General features: G+C 52.5%; 5 protein-coding genes across 5 annotated transcripts; 3 read left to right on the forward strand and 2 right to left on the reverse strand.

Annotated features, from left to right (window-relative positions):
• Positions 1 to 487: 487 nt before the first annotated feature.
• On the reverse strand, positions 488 to 4,169 carry M406DRAFT_89463 (uncharacterized protein; the record flags this gene model as incomplete). Its single annotated transcript, XM_040926151.1, has 5 exons — positions 3,613 to 4,169; positions 2,934 to 3,477; positions 2,110 to 2,860; positions 1,071 to 2,051; positions 488 to 932 (listed from the first exon to the last, which is right to left on the reverse strand). Exons 1-5 carry the CDS (start codon positions 3,826 to 3,828, stop codon positions 488 to 490), a joined length of 2,937 nt encoding a protein of 978 aa, XP_040777806.1. The 5' UTR covers positions 3,829 to 4,169.
• Positions 4,170 to 6,193: 2,024 nt separating this feature from the next.
• M406DRAFT_345186 (uncharacterized protein) lies at positions 6,194 to 9,442 on the forward strand. Its single transcript, XM_040922047.1, has 7 exons — positions 6,194 to 6,692; positions 6,769 to 6,788; positions 6,868 to 6,968; positions 7,049 to 7,279; positions 7,342 to 7,944; positions 8,021 to 8,895; positions 9,184 to 9,442. Exons 1-7 carry the CDS (start codon positions 6,623 to 6,625, stop codon positions 9,252 to 9,254), a joined length of 1,971 nt encoding a protein of 656 aa, XP_040777807.1. The 5' UTR covers positions 6,194 to 6,622; the 3' UTR covers positions 9,255 to 9,442.
• Positions 9,443 to 12,627: 3,185 nt separating this feature from the next.
• Positions 12,628 to 13,162, forward strand: M406DRAFT_321384 (uncharacterized protein). The gene is made up of 2 exons (XM_040919498.1): positions 12,628 to 12,649; positions 12,715 to 13,162. The coding sequence occupies exon 2, from the start codon at positions 12,721 to 12,723 to the stop codon at positions 12,925 to 12,927; it is 207 nt and encodes a 68-aa protein (XP_040777808.1). The 5' UTR covers positions 12,628 to 12,649; positions 12,715 to 12,720; the 3' UTR covers positions 12,928 to 13,162.
• Positions 13,163 to 14,266: 1,104 nt separating this feature from the next.
• M406DRAFT_69030 (uncharacterized protein) lies at positions 14,267 to 16,258 on the forward strand (the record flags this gene model as incomplete). The annotated part of the gene is made up of 1 exon (XM_040925218.1): positions 14,267 to 16,258. One exon carries the CDS (start codon positions 14,267 to 14,269, stop codon positions 16,256 to 16,258), a length of 1,992 nt encoding a protein of 663 aa, XP_040777809.1.
• A 398-nt stretch (positions 16,259 to 16,656) lies between these two features.
• M406DRAFT_345188 (UDP-glucose 6-dehydrogenase) lies at positions 16,657 to 19,116 on the reverse strand. The gene is made up of 3 exons (XM_040922048.1): positions 18,842 to 19,116; positions 18,208 to 18,752; positions 16,657 to 18,098 (listed from the first exon to the last, which is right to left on the reverse strand). The coding sequence occupies exons 1-3, from the start codon at positions 19,038 to 19,040 to the stop codon at positions 16,779 to 16,781; spliced, it is 2,064 nt and encodes a 687-aa protein (XP_040777810.1). The 5' UTR covers positions 19,041 to 19,116; the 3' UTR covers positions 16,657 to 16,778.
• Between the last annotated feature and the right edge of the window lie 1,442 nt (positions 19,117 to 20,558).

Genomic DNA, 20,558 nt, shown 5'->3' on the forward strand with positions numbered 1-20,558 from the left:
ACTGAAATCTGATCTCGAGTGGGCAGCAGCGCTTCTGCCCGACGGAGCGCAGACAAGATGCGCCGGCCCATGACTTTTGAAAATACTTCGAGGCTGACGAGCCTGGTTATCATGCGTGCCCGCTCTGGACGGCGGGTTGGCACCGCGTCCTGAACCACCCTCTCCCCCTCCCTCTCTCTCCACTTTCGGAATGAGGACGGTCGCGAGGACGACACGAGGGACTGAAGGGAGGCACAAAGGTTTGTATCAGGGGAGTGTCCAAAATAGGGTTGATTCTAATTGTCACCCTCGAAATAGGCGAGATAGGTATCAATGACGACCGGCCAACACGCCCACATGGTATCGCGCGCTCTTCTTTTTTTTTTAAAAAAAAAAAAAACCACAAAAAAACCCCTCTTCATGTTGTATACAAATAGATTGATACGCGCCTCGTGTTGATGCGCGGTAAATAGCTCAATCCCAACTTCTTTGTCTATGTGGAGAATGCTCAATTCCAGCGAATATTTCCATCTGGTCCCGGATTTCCACCAATTCCACTCATGTCCATGCCCAAGAAGTTGTTGATCTCGCCCACACCGTCTGTTTCGAGAATGTTCATGAGCTCGATCTGCTGGTCGGCGCTGAGACTGCCGTGGCGCTGTGCGGCGAAGCCGAAACCAGAAGGCATCCCCTGCCCGCCGCCGAAGCCACTCGTGGGACCTGGAACACTGGTCGGTTGAGGGCCCGGGTATTCGCCACTGCCCATCAGGCCGGAGAAGGCCGCGTTCGACACCGCTGACTCGTTCCAGAAACCGTTGGTAGAGTTCATACCACCGAAAGAGTATGGCGAGATGAAGGGCGGCGGTGGTGAAAACCAGTCAGAGAGGCCACCAGCTTGTGGTAGAGGCCTCTGCTGCTGCTGCGGCTGTGGCTGTTGTTGCGGATGTGGCTGTCTTTGTCCGTTATTGACATGGTGCGGCAAGGCAGGAACGGTGAATGTAGGTGTGCGATGAGAGTCTGGTTGTTGAGGAGTTGCTTGCTGCGGACTCGCACGAGCACTGGGCGTTGAAGGTGTTTCGCCCCGCTCATACTTGATTTGGACCGGAGGTAGCTGCTGCTGCTGCTGCCCTGGGCCTAGAGGCATTGGATTGCTGTATGCCATCTTTGGTGTCGGGCTTCCTGCTGTGCCGGGCGACATGGTGTGTGGTGGAGAAAAGGAGTGTGAACTAGCCGTATTTGAGTCCGGGGGTGTTGGGATTTGGTCCAAACGCGTGTTCGTGGGAGAAGATTGCGTCTGATGAGAGTTTACAGGTGGTGGTGGTGGCGGCCGCAGGTCTGTCGTAACCGGAGGTTCACCTGGCGACGGCTGCTTGAAATCAGGCGGAAAGTATCCATAGGAAGGCCGGCGGCCGTCCATAGGGTCGCTGGAGGGATTCTTGAAAATGGAGTTGGACCGGAACGTCGGCTGTTGGAATGGGTTTGTATCAAAATTAAAGACGTTCATGTTCTCAGGTGCGTCCACAGTGTAGCCGAAGACAGGTTGAGTGAAGACAGGGCGCTGTTGGTTCTGCGCATAAGCCGACCCATTCGATATTGTCGTGGGCACGGAATTATCGGAAGCCGCTGGTGAGTCGCTGTCAGCTAGCAGAGGTGATGTGAAAGCGCTCGGCGCCGCGTCCGAGGGGTCGTCGTTCGTGTCGTAGCTCTGCAGACAGGCCCTCCCCAGGACGGAGTAGAGTTGCGACGCATTCTTGGTGCCGGGCCAGCGTTCAGAACACTGATCGATGACATCCAAAGCAACGTTGATGATCTCCTCGACTTCTTCCTTGGAGTGCTCTTCCCTCACTTCGCGATACGAGATGGCCCACAGGAGGACGTTAAGTGACATGTTGAGGCAAAGCACAAATTCCCACGTGATGTCGACTGCGGATTTCTTGATCTGTTGGTTTGACAGGTTGATGGTGTACACTGAGGAGTCATAGCATATCAAAGCTGAACGACTCGTCGGTCTAGGAATCTGGGGTGACGGCCGATGAAGGCTGATCACCATAGTATGGTATCGACCAGTGAACCTGTGGTTGTTTTAGCTTTTCGACCCCGGACGGATGGTGTGGGGGAGAGAATAATTACCATGGTTTGCACCACACAGGCTCTGCCGGGGCCGTGTCAACCCATTCCTTGATCTTTCGCTCCATTTCGAGAAAGAGAGGGCTGCTCGCATCCTTGGGCTCTGAGCGCTTCTTCTCGTACAGGATCCTCCGAATCTCGGCCTCCCGCAGGCGCATCTTACAGAAGTGGATTGCGACCAGCTTCTTCTCGCTGGGTGTTCCGGCCTGGATGCCCTGCTCCGTGATAAACTCGTCGTCGACAGTCGTGAAGAACTGAACATCAATAAAGTCATCGCCCTTGGCGAAACCATTCGGCCGCCCCATGGACTGTGCAAGACCGAGCTCGTCTCCGGTGACGATCCAGCTCAGCCGGCGGCGCATGTCCATTTGCAGGGCATCGATCAGACCCATATTGTAGCCGGCAGAAATGGTCTTTTCATCAGCCAGACCAAGTTGCTGACATATTCGGGTGGCAAGACCGATAATGTGGAAAACGACGTTACGAGTGGGCGTCAAAAGGGAGTATAAAGCGATCAGGATCAGACATTGTAGCGTCTTTAGATCCTTGGTCCGAATGACGTCCTCGAAATGTTGCATGGCTGCCAGGTAGTAACTATCGGCGAGACCTGCATACTGGATATCGAGCTTCTGCAAACTGATGGCAAGCACCATCCTCACCACAAAGTTCTTGTACGAATCATTATTGCCATCCTGGACTTCTTGCAAATCCCTCGCGAAGACTTTCTCGTGCAGAATCGGGGTGAAGTACTGTGCTGTACACATGAGTTAGCATGCCGGTGTCGGAATGCAATTCGATTCTTGAGCTAGGACCGCCAGGTACCATACCTCTCGACATGAAGACTTCGACGAGCTTGTCTGTGATGTGCGGCGAGGGCAGAGTTGAGGCGGGCAGCTCGCTGATCATGGGAAAGCTCTTCTTGTTGGCAGCATGACCGGCAGGCCCGCTGATGCTTGCGCCCGAGTCAACAATGCTCTGCATCCGATTCAGGCGGTCTAACCTCCTGGCCCGCACATCGGGTATAAGTTCTGATATGCGCTGAGAATCCGTGTATCGCTTAGCCTGTTCCATGAGCAGCCGGGTCATGGCAATACCAGAACTTGGGCCCAGGTACCGGGGCGTCTCGTCGGACTCGTTCAGTTTGACGAGGCCACCAGGCCGCACGAGATCTTCGGCGCTCTCGGGATGGTCATTGTCTTCGTCGGTGTATTGCGAGAGCTCGGCCTCAAGCTGCCGGACCTTCTCCTGCAGCTTGACCACGTAGAACCGGCTGATCTTCTTCCCCCGGGTCGTGTCGAAGTATTCACAGACGGACCCAGATCGTTCACACGGGAGGCATCGAGGGAGTGTTGGATCACATCGTGTTTTTCGCTAGAATCGGGAGATGCATTGTCAGCTCTGTGTTATAGCCACAGGGACGGATCGAGGACCATCCAAAGGATGGTATCCTGCGGGAATGCGCCAGAGGAGTGAAGGGCTTTTGGGCAGGAGGTGAAGTGTACTTGCCTGTCGACAGCGGCAACACGCGGTCAGAGTATGTGCGATGCGGTGCGGATTGCCTTCCTCCTCGTCTCGGTGCGAGGTTGGAGGCCGTCGTAGGGGAGTAGCGGACTGAACTGGCTGGGGGAATGTGGACGGCGCTTGCGGATGGAAGAAGTATTGCTGCGGTTGTCGAGGGATCATGGAGCCAAGTCCCTGCTGGAAGACGGCGGCGGCGTCCATGTGTAGCTGTCCCCGGTCTGGACGACACTGCCTCTATAGGCTCTGTATACTGCTCGTGGTCGAAGGGTATCCTTACGGCAAGATGTTACCACGACGCGGACCTGCGAGCCTTCCTTTGAATACTGGGACTGTTGTCTACGTCTCGTGATGAAGTGCCGTGTTCAAGGGCGCACACAGAGGTCTTTGACGACGAGTGTTTGTATGCATGAGAGCGGGCGTTGCTGGCGGTCCGGAAAAGAGGTTGTCAGACAATCCGAGGGAAATACGATCAGGCTGTGCTCGATGGCACCAAGTAGATTGCAACGGACAACGAGGCTGTTGTTCCAGAGGCTATGGTGGGTAGTCAGTAGGACGTATGTGCCATGTAGTGGATATTGGGCCTAAAAACGAGGGTAATGAGGTTAAAGGTCCAAATACGCCATGGCATGGCTAGTCACGGTGGAGAGAGGACGATTTGGCACCAAGCAACGGGAAACACTGGCACTGGGTTCCGTTCCGTTGATCGACTCTGCAGTTGCGCGCCCCTTCCATTGTGGGGAATCCAGCACACACGCGCCTATCTGTGCAAGCAACCCAAGAAGAGAGGGGAACAGAGAGTCAGGCTCCGAGGGAGGGAAGGAAAAGACCCCACCGGCCTAACAACCCCCCTCTCCCCTCTCTTCTCGCCGTCTCTCATAAGCCCCACCTGCCCTTCTGGCCCCTGGATACTAGGTACATCCACCCTGTGCAGTGGTGTGCCGTGTGCTGTGGTACCACTCATCAGCCCCTCACAGCACAGTACGTCGGCAGCAGCGCAGCTGTTGGGTGACATAACCCAGGCCGATTGGCGGGGATTCTCTGACAAGCTGAACCTGGCTTCGGCAGTCAAACTTGGTCTGCTACGAGAGCTCTCCGAGGTGCCAGTAATAAATTTCTAGAAAGTCTTCAGCAGATCTCGCGGACCAGGGACCCTTTCAGCATGCATGACTGACAGAACTTCTCGAACTTTGTCAAACAGATAGACCTGCCCCTGTCCAAAACACAAGTCTGCATAGCATAGTAATATGATTGATCTATAGAGTACGAGCCCTCTCCTCCAGGGCTCCACCCCCTATTTGGGCAGTGGCTGTGGAAGGGAAAATTTTCAGATTCCCAAATCTGTCCGTTAATGAACAGTACCTGCAGGTAATCCACGCCCGGATCTGTGTGCTGCCCTCGAGACCAGGCTAGGATCATCAGCTGCTTTGTGTGCCTGGACCCCTTTTCACTCTTCCGGAAACGATGCTCCACGGCAAGGGCCTCGAAGCAAAGTAGGAGGGCAGATCTATAGTTAGCCCAATGACGTAGAGCAATTGTAGAGTGCAGTTGTGTCGATGTTTTCAACTAAAAAATACTGCAACAGTGACGCAGGGAGCGAATGGGACATTCTCACGTCACATGTTATGCTCTCGTTGATGTACAGGCCGTAGAGCAGCCGAAATATGGTTGTCCATTGTATATACGGCGGACAAAGGATTAGCGAGACGTCAGAATTCAGCAGGTGATGAGAAAGCGCCCGAATGCTACCTTCACCTCAAGATCGGGAATTTCTTTGATCAGGTTTGCACATAAGCTTATTTTTTTCTTCTTCAGCCCTACTCCCGAATGAGCCAATGCTATGCACCAGATGCGTGGGAGAGAAATATTCTTGGCATGCGTACAGCCGTTTCTGGTCCATACGTGCAGGTCTGGTAGGTTTCTCTCACCCACTGGCTGGCGCAGACATATCTCGGACCGAATGTAGCAGTGAACTCATCACGTACAAGCATACGGGCCTTTCATTCGTGGCTGAGTCATATGCATACATGTGCATGACTAACACTGTGTGGATGTGTGCTTTGGAGTCGTCACTTTTTTTACGCTCAAGACGAGAAAGGCCATTCTTAGCACTATGCTGGTTGGTGGGATGGCAGGGGGGAATGAAAAGAAAGAAGAAAAAAAGAAAAAGAAAGTGAAGCCTATACTGTTACTGTGTTTTGTCGCGAGGGTGCTAGGAGTTAGGGGGTTCGGGTTTTCCCATCCCCCTAAATCGTGGCTGTCTGCTGGAGCGCGACGGGCTTAGCCTCTGAGGAGGAAACGACCTATCCCCGCACCCCCCCTCAAGAGCGACCCATACGCTGAGAGCCCGCTCAGGTCACTGTACATCTTACTGTACTGGGACTGCAGTACATTTCCAGGTACCTTCCCACTTACCACAGCATCAAGTATGGTGGTATGCGCCCGCCCGCCCCCACCTGGGTAACCCTTGAGTGCACAAGTCTCAACTCTGGATTGCTGGGGCTGGGTTTGGGGCTGGGCTGTCGTCGTTGCTTCCGCTGTTCTCACGACGTCTTCACAAACGCTGCATGTCTTCGTCAAGGCCCCTCATCACCTCCCCAACAGAACCCTGAAGCTCTCGACAACCCCCAACGACATCTAGCTCCAGAAACGCAACCCGACACCAATCGTCACCTCTTTCCGATTCTACCGTGACTGCAACGTGGCGCCAGACAGCGGCTTGTTGTTTTTTCTCATCACACAGCTGAAAGGGCTCATCTGTGATAGTCACTGCGCCGTGCCGCGCCGTGCCAAGACTCTTTCACGTCGTTGAGAAGGTTCGCCACTCTTCACTGGCTTCCTCCAGACATACCTTACGACTGGACCCCACCGTACGGACATGTTGCGTCTCTCCGCGACTTGACCTGCACTCCTTCAAGGCGAACCACGGTCCGCTTTCCCCTCCCAATCACATAGCGCCGCTGCCGCCACTAGCAATCCAGGACGAAGACGAGACGACATGCCGAGGTCGAGCTTCTCCGACAACCCTTTGTTACGGGTTTCGAGGCCTGTGTCGGCCTGCTCGAGATGTAAGGCACACTGGCGCGCAACACACCGAGTCCATGTTCTTCTTTGTTGTCCTACCGCTAACGTCCACACACTCAGGTCGGGCCGCCAAGGTGAAGGTGACTGATCACTTTTCTTCTTGTCAAATACGTCTACGTGTATGTGTGTGTGCGTGTGCGAGCTAACATGACAATCCAGTGTGATGGAAAGCTTCCTGCTTGCACGGCGTGTGAGAAAGCCGGCCGCGAGAATGAGTGCTCCGCTGCGAACGATCAATTCGCTCGTGGCAAGGAAAGGAGGTAAGGGAGCATTCAGATCCGATCTCCCATCTTGTTCGGCACGCCCAGCCTACACGACGCTAAGAACTAACATTATGCAGCTACGTCGCCGCTCTCGAGTTGAGGATAGAGAAGTTGGAGAGGAGGCTAGATTTCGCGCGCTCTCGGAAAGCCTCAGTCGCTAATTATGAACACGACGGGCCACCGTCTCGAGAGCACGCCCAAGATCGCAAGGACTCGCTTGCGAATATCCGAGCCGCCATACACCGGAAGGCTGAACGGAAGAGAGAGAACTCTGATGTCAACACGCTCATCTCAGACTTTGGTTTCCTGTGAGTCTCGGCTTCCTGGTCTTGTTGTACGCAACATCACACACTGACAACAGCGCAAAAAGCTCTGTCAATGCCACCACGCGCGACTTTGAACCGACTGTTAGCAACATGACGTTTGCTCGACTCGTCCTAGCTGCAGTGACAAACGACCCTCTTCCCAAACCTCAATCCTCTGACATGCCTGCACGACAGACGGCGCAGGCCATCATCCAGTATTATATGGCAAGCATCTACACGCTGTTCCCTCTCTTCTCAGAAACAGTTTTGATGACGGCACTGGACGACATGTACCAGCAGGACCGCCACGTCGCCAGCGCGGGCAAGTGGCTCGTATATATGGTCTTGGCGATAGGCTCAATGGCCCAGTCCCGCAGCAACAAGGACAATTTCTACAAGGACGGTGTTGACTTCATCTCTCATGCTTTGCAATTCGCGGACCGGGCTCTGCAGCCCGGATACGTCACACAGATCCAGTCCCTGGCCCTGTTCACCCAGTTTGCAATGTTGGATCCAGCACATTTCGATAGCTGGCATCTCATCGGGTTTACCTGCCGCGCTGTCGTAGACCTGGGTTTTCACCAGGACCCGCCGAGTCACTCACAAGCTGATAGGGCGACCCTTGATATGCGGCGCAAGACTTTCTACTGCGTCTATGCTCTTGACAGGTGGGTTTCTCCCAAAAACCACCCTTGAAAACAGATCCTGGTCTTTCGTTGCTGACATTCGACCTTAAAAATCAAGGGCAATCAGCATGGTCCATGCTCGTGCGTTCTCTTTCAGCGATGACTCGATCCACGTCGAGTTCCCAGCCATGTCCGGCATTGGCCGCATAGCGTCTGTCTCAGGAACCATTACTGGACCGCAATCCCATGACCCTGCGATTCTCTTGTTCCAGCTGCGGCGCATCCAATCACACTGGTACCAAATTCTCATCCAATCAGACCCCAACCAACCTATCGATGGCATCGAGGGCGACGCCACCACGTTTATTTGGCAGGTGTGCCAAGACATGCGGGAATGGGACGAATCCCTACCCGAAACCTTACCGATTGGCATCCGCGAGCTGTTTGATCTCGAGCTCAAGTACAGCTACGTCTACTGTCTCGCGCCCAGTGCTCGCGCCCCTGTTATGACAGCGTACGGGCGCGCACTGATCTTCGAGTACGCCATCTCCTACCTGGATCATATCTACGGCTTGGCACACGGCGGTCCTGATCCCAACCCGGCATTCTACACGTATCACGACGCGTTGAGGGTTTTCTTCATGGGCAGCCAGTTCATGGCTGTCCTTCGTGATTCTGGAGACGCTATACTCGCAGGGGCCTCAGTCCCCCTGCCTATGGCGATACCAGGCAAGGCGCCACCACCTCCGTTACCTGCGAGGACGAGCAATGAGGACAATTTGTCACGGAGTCTTCGGTGCCTGGAGGGGGTCAAGCACACCCTCAAGAAGTACGGCGAGAGGTGGACGGACGCCGAGAGCCTGGCGACGAGCTTCGACAAGCTGAGCGAGGATCTTATCCAGGAACTGAAGAGGAAACAGCAGCAGGGCATCCAGTATACACCCACGCCTCCGCAGCATATGCAGCGGCAGCCACAGATGCACATGCAGCACCGCCACCAACTCTCAAACCCTTCGCCGCAACATGCGCACATCCCCGTCACGATGCCGGCCTACATACCTGGACAGATGGCAATGCCCATGGCTGGGCCTGCAATACCACACCAGATGCATCCTGGGCAGTATCAGATGAACATGCGTCCACAACAGTCGCCCATCCAGACCCAGATGAGTATGCGCTCACAGCAATCACCCATTCAAATGACGGGATCACCGATGCACGCGAGCATTCCGATGCACCAAGGCCCACAGCCGATGCACCAGCAGCACCTGTCGAATGGAGCACAGCACTCGCCTGAGGTGAAGTGGGAAAACGTCGACATCTCTCACATGATGAGAGGGGGTGGAATGTGAGATGGCATTGGACAACAATTTTAGCTCTGCTTGGAAATGACGACACAAGTATTAGATCTCCTATGGTGGTGAGCATTGGCTCTGGGCTATTATCATTGTTATTTATATTGGGCATGTATGTGTACTTCTTGTGTCTAGGATACCTTATGATCTCACGAATGCATCAATCGGAGTACCATGTCTTTCCCAAGTCTGGCCTGACTTATGGCATGGTGATGTCGAAATGTACCTTGTTGCTATCATCTCACTTATCGCCACCATTCTGGCTTCAAGGCAGCCTAACTCATGACTCTTGTCATCCTTTCACCCCAGTAAATGCAGTGGGACAGATGGCGAACATGCTATGCTTATGACCTTTCTTTGGCTTGTTTCTTGGCTATAATGCAATGATGCCATGGGCGTCTTGTGCAAGGAGGCAAGGGCACAGACTTGCACAAAAAGGTGAGACCTGTTGGCGACATTTCGGACACTTGCCATTCATCACAGCCGCAGGGCTTTGAAAATGCCAAGATCGCTCACTCCCAAGTATTTATTCAAGTAGCAGCCTCGAGGACTGTTTGTATTACCTTGTTATCACACTGGATTCCACTCTTCTTCTTCAATCTTCTTCTTCCAGGTGACTCCCATCGCAGCAAGGACCTAATTATTACAGACTGCTCCCCCCACTTTCTTTTCCCAAAATAGAACAAACGAAGAGAAGAAAGATATGGGCGCTCCCTTCCCACCCCCGACTGGCGAATTTTCTCAACACCGCGCCAACTGTCACTGTGGCGCCGTACGCTGGGCCTTCTCCATCTCGCCGCCGCTGTCTCAGTACCCTGTAGTCCGTTGCAACTGCTCTGTCTGCCAGCGCAATGGATATCTGCTCGTTTACCCGACCAGGGAGAACGTCCGGCTCGAGAAAGGTGATGGTGGTGGGGAGGAGGAGGGGAAAGAGAAGGAGGGAGGCAGTGGTGCGATCGGATCCTATTCCTTTGGAAAGGGGATGGTGTCGCATAAGTTCTGTAGGCGGTGCGGCAGTAGTGTGTTCTTCGAGGTAGAGGCTCCGCCGCAGGAGGTTGTGGTCGCTGCGGAGGCCGAGGGGCGGACGGTGCCCTGTGTCGTGGGGATGAATGTGAGTGATAGCCCCCCCCCCCCCCCCACCTCTTTTGTTTTCTGATTCATTCCCCCTTTTTCTCTATCTGCTGTTCTTGGATGGACTCTATGTGATGGATGCTGAGAATTGTGCCTGTTAGGTTCGTATGATTACTGGACTGGATATTGATAAGTTGGTCATTAAGGATGTTGATGGGAGGAGTAGAGAACCTCAATATACTGTCTGAGAGCTGACTGGGTGTTGTAGGGACATCTGCAGTGGTTTGGCTGCAGCGAAGACCACGGGAGGAAATGTCACATGAGCTTTGCGAGACAAGTCGAGCATGTTAACTATACCTGCCTGTGACGTGTTATGATGTTGGTCTAAACACCAGACACATCCCGCGGATTGATGGTACTGGATATGGATGTACTTATTTTCAACACATTCGCCTACTTCAAACAGCCTTCTCTTGCTAATGCTGTTAACAATGCCACTATTGCTGAATCAACGTTATGTAGATTGTGGACTGAGAGAAACGAGGAACTCAGGTTACAGCAGATGCAAAAACTCTAAACTATCATAGAGTAATTACTTGGATTGCCAGGAATACCACCGTCTCAAGGAAAAGCTTGATTACAAAGCCATGGCCCTGTTGAAACAATATAACAGATTCGAGGCCTATGTACCCTTTTTACAAGCAAATTCATGCAAGAGGCTTCTTTCCTGCCTCTTTCAGATAATGTTCGTCACTGCTCCTCGAATACGGATGGGCTTTTCACTGTAGATGTGCATGTGGGAATGAGAAAGCTGGAGGTTGGCCGACTTGACGTCCTCAATGGACGACACAAATATAGAACATACTTCAGATAACAATTCGCCCAAGAAAATCCCGTTTCAGACTGTCATGTTATTTGTAACACACATCAACAAGATGCCGCAAGATGGCATGAGCAGAGCTCGGGTCACACGGCGCGCCCCCACAGTACAAAGAAAGAGTGGATAGAATAAGGGCAGGCAAAAGTCTGAGGGTTTCTCGGAATTACTTATCGCAAGACAGGCAGAGAAATCGAACATCGCATCCATCTTACGTATGTATGTGCTTGTCGGGAAGTCTTCAGGTGTCTTCGAGATTCTCCCCCCCCCCCCCCCCCTAAATACACAACCAACATCACAGAGGGATGATTACAGCCTCGGGATTCGCTCGTTGGCATCAACATGACCCACTCGTCAATTCGACATCTCATGAAGTGGTTTCTCCATCGTTGCCACTGTTTGGTGAACTCCACGGATGACGAGTGCATGTGCATTGCCCCTTTCCGATACAGCTGTCCAGGTCAAAGCTGGCCACGCATCATAGCAGGTCTGCCGTTTGTAACCTTAGTGAGCGAGGGGATCTGTGGAGCCCATATGATCCGATGAGCTCAAAGTGATGCTACGATTGTCCGCAGCAAGTCGACTTTCACTCTCGCAAATGTACCAACGGTGTGGCTGGCAAATTTGCCTCTTGTGCGTCCAAATGCTCACAAGAAACACCCCTAGAAGCCGAAGAAAGCGCTGCTAGGTGGAGATCTTTTGGATTTTATGCATGACATATTTTATTTCCGGGCCGCAGCGAGAAGTTGGCGCCTGCGGGTGTGTCCGGAGTCCCAAGCCCGGAACCCGCCCGTGGCCCTGCAGCAGAATCGGCCCACCGTTGCGTCGATTGCGGCTGATCCATTGCTCGATGGCCTGACTGAGAAGTCCCCGTCGCTGCAGGTTAGCATCACATCATTCGACCATTCGGAACCCTCTGACCCTCGTTGTTTTCGTCGCGGAACCTCGTCGTGATTTTTAAAAAGGGCTTGGAATCTCCTTTCTCTGGGCCATGTCTCGATTCTTTTTTCTCGAAAGACATACTTTACAAAAGCAATTCATTCGCACCACCAATTTCATCTCGAGAGACGTTCTTCAGTCAGCCACAGTACATCCCTCCGTCATATCACTACGACACACAACAAAATCAGTCCCACTTTTCAACCCGCCTATAACACCTCGAACAAGTCATCGCACATATCGAACAACGCAGCAATGATGATGAGCACGGGGGCAAAACGCATGATCACGACGACAACCAGAGTCTACCCACCCATTCCTCCCATGTCTTCGCCAGTGTTCTCAGCTCGTCGGGGTCTGGGAAACATTAGATGGTACGTCACAAACAAACAAACAAAAAGGAGAAGAAAAAAAAAGAAAAAAAAGAGGAACAAAAAGAAAAAGGGCGGTTGAGGCGGCAAGCTAATATTCTTTTGTTCCCAGGGTGCCGACAATATTCGCACTGGTTAGCATAGGTTCGTTCCCAATCGGTATCAGAGCAAGAGAAAAATAACATGGTTGTTTGTACAGGAATTAATGTGCGTGTTTGCAGGGTATGGGGTCTCGGCCTACAGGCGTAGGCAGATCGAGAAGTACTCTGCACGGTCGGCCGACTTCGAGAGGCAGCAGGCCCAGCGACGAAGGACCGACGCGATGCTGATGGATGCGTATGGCGAGAAGTCAAGTCTGGAAGACTTGCAAAATGCGATGGCGACATACGAGGCTCAGCGAAGGCAACTGTGAGGAACAGCTTCTTGCAACTGAGGACAAAGCGCTCACGGGAATTGTTCCTGGGCGAACGGACGCATGGGCACAATCAAACGAAATGCACGGGCAAAAGGAGGCAACATTACAGCGGCGTTGGTTTTAGGTACAGGCTACACAGTATTGCCTAGGCGTTGAGACAAATGTCCATTGTGAGGCAGTTCATATGGGAACATAGCCATTGTCGAGTTGATTAACATTTACACATTCCTACATCCGAAGTAGCTCATCTTCGTTCTCGAGTGCTGTGGTGATGTTGAACTGATATGTGCATCTTCTCAGTGTGCTCTAGTGCCAAAGAACAGGCCATCCTCAAAGCTAATCCTCGAAGAGTGTCCTCCGATAATGAAAAGTAGCTAGTCTCTAAGAATCATATTAACAACCAACTGGCAGGGCAATGCGATCCAATTAATATACCTGGCGCAACGTTCTCACTGAACAAGATGGTCAACCACTCAGAAGCTATGCCACTAATGAGCATCTATGCTGCACTATCTCACTATACGATTCTTGAGATGATATAGAGATTCTGAATCCTTCTTGAGTAGAGTTGCAATAATTACATCCCAAGTCTTTCGTTGATTGACATAAATATGCGAGACCCCAGAGAGGAAATATTCCCATGATATCAGATCGATGCGCTCCGCAAGGTCTATTGAGTAGTGAACCAAAATCTGCTTTGAGTGTTGTTACTGCTGGAGCCCCTAAGAAAAGCGTCACTTTTTACCAATTTACTGATACGCTAATCTTGCATTGTTCAAAAATTGTTCGAATATATCTGAAAACCAAGTTCACAACAAGGCTTCACACTTGCTTCAATGTTGGGCACATCAACACATTTACAGTCTGCCTGTAAATTGAGTAAATGAGCCAGCACTCCATTCCAGTGCTAAACCTCTCACCAGTGAATGCCAAACTATAGCAAATATGGCATTTCCACAGTAGAAGTGAATGGCGCCAGTCAAAGTAAAGAGCAGAACACTTGACTTGATTTTCCCCATATGCTTATGTTAATTGTAATTTATTTTTATTCACACACTGTTCTCCCATGTGATGGTGCTTCACTGGCACACGTGGTATATAAACTCATTCAGGTTTTGTTCTAATTACGAGACGTTTCTTCCACCTCAACACACTGCAAGTCTTGAGCTGATATCCTGGCATGGATGAAGACCGGCCAACCCATCACCACACTTCGATACAATTTGAGGAAGACTACCCAGCATTATCACCCTACTACCGTGCTAAGGTAGCAACAAAAGCACTTCTCTCAAGTTTTGACACCAGACAACCACCACTCCCAACAACTTCAATGACAATGAGTGTATCAAACTCAGAGAGCCCGGGGTCTTCAGCCTACTCCCAGCAACAAGAAGCTGTCAACACACCTACGGGCCATGAGCAGCATCAACAAACCCTCTCAAAAGTTGGGATTAACTTCAACTGGTTGACAAACGCTATCAAGCATCTCCTTCAAGAGCCTTTCCCAGAGCCAGGCTCCATGACCCAACCATACATCTACAATGAAGGGGACTTTCGTGTCAAGATGGATGCATACTTGAGTCTGTGCGACAAGAACAATACCCGGATTACCCTCAATGACGACTTTCCTGAGGACCCTGAGGACCAACAACGCCTTGCCCGAGAGCTTGTCACAGCGATGACCAACCTAGACTGTGAAGACAATTCCTCCAAAGTCGCTGTCGCCCGCATCAAGAAACTCAGCCCTGTCGAGTTCAGCCTCATGGCCTGGTCCCTCCTCTTCGAGACGAGAGATGTCCACCGCGGCAAGCTATCGATGCCCCGATGGGGAAAAGAGTGGGAGCTGGAGAGGTACGACACTTTCCATGAGCGCTTCGAGATGGTCAAGGACGTCCTTCACAACCGCAAGACGGCCGTCTCCAGCCTATTTGACTATGTCTTTGCGAAGCGGTTGGCCCTGAACCCGCGTGCTGAGCTGGGACGCAAGAAGTCGAACACGGTGTCCAACGCAAAGCGTAAGCTGGACCTTGACTTTGCCAAACAACACAGGAGCGGGAAGCGAGCTCGCTCTGGTAAACGCAGTTCCCAGACTGGCCATACGACTGATCAGAACAGTCCAACACCACAGGACTCACAGGTGGACCACCACAGCGAGCAGATGGACGATGCCGAGGGTAGGGCTAGGAAGCGAGTGAGGACAGAGAAGGCCCCTGAGATGGCCCCAATCCCAGCAATTATCAACACTCAGATGGGTCACTACAGCGCCGCGAACGCTTCTGTGATGCAGCCAGCAAACCGGACGTGGCATGACGTCTACGGCACTCATCACAGTCTTGAGCCTCACCCCGGCTCCGGGCAAACGGACTGGCCCCGCACACAATACGATAATGGCCAGCCCAACCCCCAGTTCCACAGTCAGCTTAGAGGCCTGCTCAACAATCAGCTAGCGATGATTCCTTCCGTGCAACGCAAGCCACAGGGGGTGTACTCGACCGTGGAGAACGCAGAGGTGCATGGCGGAGGACTCGATACACTGGACGAGGACGAGGATGAGGATGAGGGAACATATCAGGGCGAGATGCAGGTTGGAGGCCCGACCTTGGATAACACAGCTGTGCATGCGGGAGAAATCGACACGCTGGATGAGGACGAGAACGCGAGCACATATCAAGGCGAGACGCAGACCGGAGGCTCGTGTGGCAACAGCTACTCTTCGCCTGTGGACACGTTCCAGTCCGAGAGTGAGGATGGCCAACTGGGACAGAACGAGGCGGGGGACGCAACAGGCCAGCCTGCATTCTATCCCAATCCGCAGCAGGCCTTCCAACAAGAGTTCTCCCCCACTGTTGCTCAGAACGTAACCACTGGCGCCCACTATCCTTCCGTCACCAACCAGCAGCAATATCCTGCAGCACCTGGCGGGGTCGGAGACGCCACTTCTGGACCCTCTGAAGACACCCAACCATCGTCAGATGCTCAGCAAGGCCACCAGCTCGATTCTTCCCCAGAAAGCCTTGGTGATGTCCGCCAGTGGCTGGTCAACACAGAGTCTGGCGTGGCCCCTGTGCAGGATCCTTACACCGACATCCAGAGAGAACAGAGCACTCAGCAGAGCCCGGTCGGAAGTGGTGAGCTTCAAACGACACCAAGCGACAACGGCTCGCAGCCTGAACAGCACCAAGCGACCCAGCACAGTCAAGAGATGGAGGATCTTGGTGATTTCAATGAGCTCCCGGGAGTGTGGGATCCTTCTTATGGAGAGGCGCTGCAGAGGTGGTCGGACCAGGATAACGGTTTTGCAGGCGGGTTCGATTGGAATGACTTTTGAGGGCAGGGGGAACTCAAAGGTGTATTATCATGCGTGGGAGAAGGTCTTGAGCTCTTTACGTCATCTGGAACGGAGAAAACAAAGGAAAGGGGGGAAATGACAGTTACATAGAAACTCTATGTCGACCTAGACAGAGACCTTTGCACAGAGTTTGTTTGAATGGGATTACTACATCTTACAAGATGGCATGATCAAAGGTTTCGATTGCTGCGCAGTGACCATAATGTGTACAATGAGAATGTTTGAGCATGGTAGTTGCACACACAAACCATCCATGGTAATGCTAATCATAACGACCATATTCATAGTGATCAATACCAGGTACATTGAAGGGCACTCATGAAATGATTCGCTATGATGTCCCAGTATAAACCAGTGCTCAGGAAGTGCAAAACACTGATACTAATCTATAGTACAATTTCAATCTATTCTATGTTATCTGCCTCTACATACAGTACTAATGTATTTATCAGTTCTCATTGCTGTCCAACTCAAATTTACCCATACTAGAAACTAGCACTCATCGGCCAACGCTCTTGACACAGAAACCAAGCAGCTCCATCTCCTTGATGTCTTCAAGCACTCCTTTTCCGTCAAATAGCCATCTCGGCTTGCTCATGTGGTAGCTGATCTTGGCCCAGTCTATCTTGTCTTTGGTTTTGTACTCCTCGTGTGGAGCATAGCCACTATTCTGAAGGCTGCAATCTGGGCAGTCGACATCGCATGGCGGCTCAGCATTGAATCTTTTCAGAGGATCCATTGATTCTGTGAAGCCGGAACCGAGTGACGGGAATTTGGAAGATGCCTGCTCGGTGAGATGCTTGTGAAGAGACAAGAGGTCCAACTCCGAGGACTCAACGGACTCGAAAGGTCTGAGGTCGAGTGAGACAACCCTCCCTAGTTTCTTTCCAGCTGATGCTACACCATCAGGGCTAATGCTGCCTGTGTTGATGCCGTGTAGGTGCTTCTTTTGCTGGCTGCTGCTGTTGTTCCTGAACTCATCAAAGTCGGTGGTGATCAGAACGGCATTGGAGCCAGCGCACGCCTCATACGCGTTCTCATACACAACCAAGGGCCCACCCTCCTCTTTGAGAATCTTGAAAGCCAGGTCTTCTCCCAAGAGCCTCTTGACTTCCTCACGAACCATCCCGGGATGGCAGCACGGATCGAAAATAGCCACCTCCCTGGGTCCCTCCTCCAACAACGTCCGGATGATCTCCAGCGCAGGTGACTCGCGCGTGTCATTAGTGTTCTTCTTGAACGCATACCCCAAGACAGTCACTTTCTTCCCCGCCAGCGTGTTATTCAGACACCGCACCACCCGTGCGGCGAACCGATTCCGGCTGTACTCGTTCATCGAGTGGACCTGTCGCCAGTACGCCGCCACCTCGTCCAGACCGAGGCTCTGCGCCAGGTACACGAGCGACAAGACGTCCTTCTTGAAGCACGACCCGCCAAAGCCAATGCCGGCCTTGAGAAACTTGTCTCCGATGCGCGGGTCCGCGCCGATCGCCGCCGCCACCTCGTCGACGTTGGCGCCCGTCTCCTCGCACACGGCCGCGATCGAGTTGATGGACGAGATCCGCTGGGCCAGCATCGAGTTGGCCACCAGCTTGGCGAGCTCCGAGGACCACACGTTGGTGGTGAGGATGCGCTCCCGCGCCACCCAGGCGCCGTAGACGGATGCGAGCGCCGCGGCGGCTCTGCGGCCGGCTGAGGTAGGGGAGCAGCCGATGAGCACTCGATCTGGGTAGAGGAGATCGTGGACGGCTGTGCCGGCTGCTAGGAATTCTGGGTTGGATAGGATTTCAAAATGAACGCCGGGACGGTGAATGGCCATCTTTTTTAAGAAGGAGAGCCAGTCAGCCAAATTATTTGCCCATGAAAACGAATAATAAGAAAACCAAAAGAGTAGACTGAACACGGCTGAGGAGAGGTCAAGAATTTACCGTTTGTTGAACCATCTGCGCAGTACGACACGGCACCGTGCTCTTCTCGACGATGATGGCGCCAGGTCTTGCGTGTCGAGCTACGTCGGCTGTGACAGCCTCGAAGGCCGCCATGTCGGTCGCGCATCCTTTGCCGGCGCCCCTCGTCTTGGTCGGCGTGTTGACGGCAATGAGGACAATGTCCGCTTCGGAGATGCACTTGTCGACCTGCGTACTGAAGAAAAGGTTGGGCTGTCTGGAAGGCACAGTAATCTGCTGGTTGGCGGCGGCTGCTTGGCCAGGAGGCTTCGAGTGGGCGGCAGCGTCTGGAAGTATTATCTCGCTATTCCCCGCTTGTGAGAGGGAACATGTCTGTGCGGCTGGCTCGTTGCTGAGAACGACATCCCGAGTCCCGTCTCGGGCAACGCGCACAATGTTTGCCAAACCAGGTTCAAAGATGGGAGGATGGCGACTGTTCCAGCGGCGAATCCGGGTTGCATTGAGATCTACCACGGTCACCTGGATGTTTGGGTTGTTGAAGGCGATGACCGCCGCCGTTGGACCTCCTAACACGGGGCTTCTTCAGTACGCAGGACTTTTCATTTCTTGGGGGGAGGCTCTCTTTCACAGAATGGTATTTAAGTTTGTTTCTTACCGACGTATCCTGCGCCGACGCAGCAGATATTGCGGATAGGTCTGTCTTGTGCCATGCACATCGCCATAGATTCCAGAATCTGTGGCCTCAATAAGGGGCTGGACATGTAGCTCCCCTCTGGCGTAGTCGGGGCTGTGGAGTCATCCATAGCGGTGCTGTCCTCGCAGCCATTCGTTGAGGGTGATGATAGGATGTTCATGATGGGAGGGGATTGGTTTGGTATTGCGGCTCAAAGTTCGTCAGGTAACAGTGATTTATCATAAGCAGCTTCGAGGAGAATATGGCTCAGGTGCTGCAGCAGACCTCTTTCTGGATGACAAGGGAAATATTTCTTTGTGAACGAAAAGAGGATTGTAGGATGGGCACACGTGTGTTGGTTCGGTCACACGCGTGTTTACAATGTGGGTAGACGTCTTATTCTCCGAGGGACGGCGGCTCACACGTGCAATGATGGGCGAGTCCTTATTGTAGCATGTGACAACAGTCGTTATCGCAACTTTTTAGGTCGAACAATGTAGCAGCAGTCATGAGAAATCTGCTTGAGTAAGTCCAATCTTGTGGGAAAATAGGATCACACAGCAATATAACCACAGGAAGTAGCCTTGCCACTCTATACTAATTATCGCAGCCCATGATAAGTCTGGCCGAGGTCCGCATAAAGCGCCCCTTTAATTCCCCCATAGCAGAGAGTCACGACACACGAGGTCCTCTTTCCGGTCATCATGGGCCGGGCTCGATATAAAAATCGCCGCTCGCGACTCGATGGCAGGTGTCGACCTTGATCGGCAAATTAAGGAGATAGGAACCTGTTGCATTCACGTGGGCCCGGTGCTCAGTCTAGACACGAGAGAGGGGGATTAGTAGCATAAAAACATTGTCCATCTTTTGAGATATTCGAGGTCACTTGTGACTACACACTGCTGCTGTCCAATCAGAAGGGCCACGAGGGTTGGACTCAAGGCGTTACTGGTTTTATTCATGCGCCGATGAACGAGGTAGCGTGATCAGAAGAGGAGGAGGTCATCTTCAGACGATGCAGTCTGGGCTTCCGCAAGCATGTCAATGCCCGAGACAAAGCTTAGAGTCATGGGGAGAGAGAATGATTTGATAGGGAAGAGAGTCGATAGAGGCAAGCTGCCAATTAACCCACGTGCTTATCGGTCATGCTCGGGCGGGCTTCGATCATTGGGTGGATGCGTGCCTTGTGCTTCTGTTCCCGCCTCTGATTGGCTGCTGTCGTGTAAGTCGTTATCAGTTAGAGTGATTAGGTCATCCATCTGATTTGTCCCGTAGAAAAGACGAGGACTAATGATTGTCAAATATTTTCGAGAACCTAGTGTCTTTAGATGCAATGAAAGATTTATTATCCTAGTGAAGATGACGGACGTAAGGAAAGGGACACAAGGCAGTCAAAGAAACCCTATTTGGCGTCGTAGTCCACAAAACTACGGCACAACCCTTGGGGAACAGAAGCGGGTCACGACGCGAAAAACTCTTAGAGACGCGGATGACCGAACCCTGGCGTTGTTTCGTCTGCACTTTGCCGACGCAGTCGATGGATGCGGGCATATGATCAACATCGGTCGACCCTGCCCTAGCTTCGAAATGCCTCTTGACTAAGTACTTATACTTGGTATTAAGTAGTCGCGAGACGCCTAGAACTTGTCAAGTAATTGCTTTTATACACCAAGTTTCATGCACCGTCTCCTTCCCGAGT

Source organism: Cryphonectria parasitica (genome assembly GCF_011745365.1).
Source record: "Cryphonectria parasitica EP155 unplaced genomic scaffold M406scaffold_3, whole genome shotgun sequence".
In the NCBI taxonomy this organism is placed as follows: Eukaryota; Fungi; Ascomycota; class Sordariomycetes; order Diaporthales; family Cryphonectriaceae; genus Cryphonectria; species Cryphonectria parasitica.

Coding starts and splice junctions, on each gene's coding strand:
- M406DRAFT_345186 (XM_040922047.1), top strand. CDS start 6,623: ATGCCGAGGTCGAGCTTCTCCGACAACCCTTTGTTACGGGTTTCGAGG. Junction 7,280..7,341: donor ATCTCAGACTTTGGTTTCCT/GTGAGTCTCGGC, acceptor CAGCGCAAAAAG/CTCTGTCAATGCCACCACGC. Junction 7,945..8,020: donor TGCGTCTATGCTCTTGACAG/GTGGGTTTCTCC, acceptor TTAAAAATCAAG/GGCAATCAGCATGGTCCATG.
- M406DRAFT_321384 (XM_040919498.1), top strand. CDS start 12,721: ATGTGCGTGTTTGCAGGGTATGGGGTCTCGGCCTACAGGCGTAGGCAG.
- M406DRAFT_345188 (XM_040922048.1), bottom strand. CDS start 19,040: ATGAACATCCTATCATCACCCTCAACGAATGGCTGCGAGGACAGCACC. Junction 18,753..18,841: donor CGTCGGCGCAGGATACGTCG/GTAAGAAACAAA, acceptor GCCCCGTGTTAG/GAGGTCCAACGGCGGCGGTC. Junction 18,099..18,207: donor CGCAGATGGTTCAACAAACG/GTAAATTCTTGA, acceptor TTCTTAAAAAAG/ATGGCCATTCACCGTCCCGG.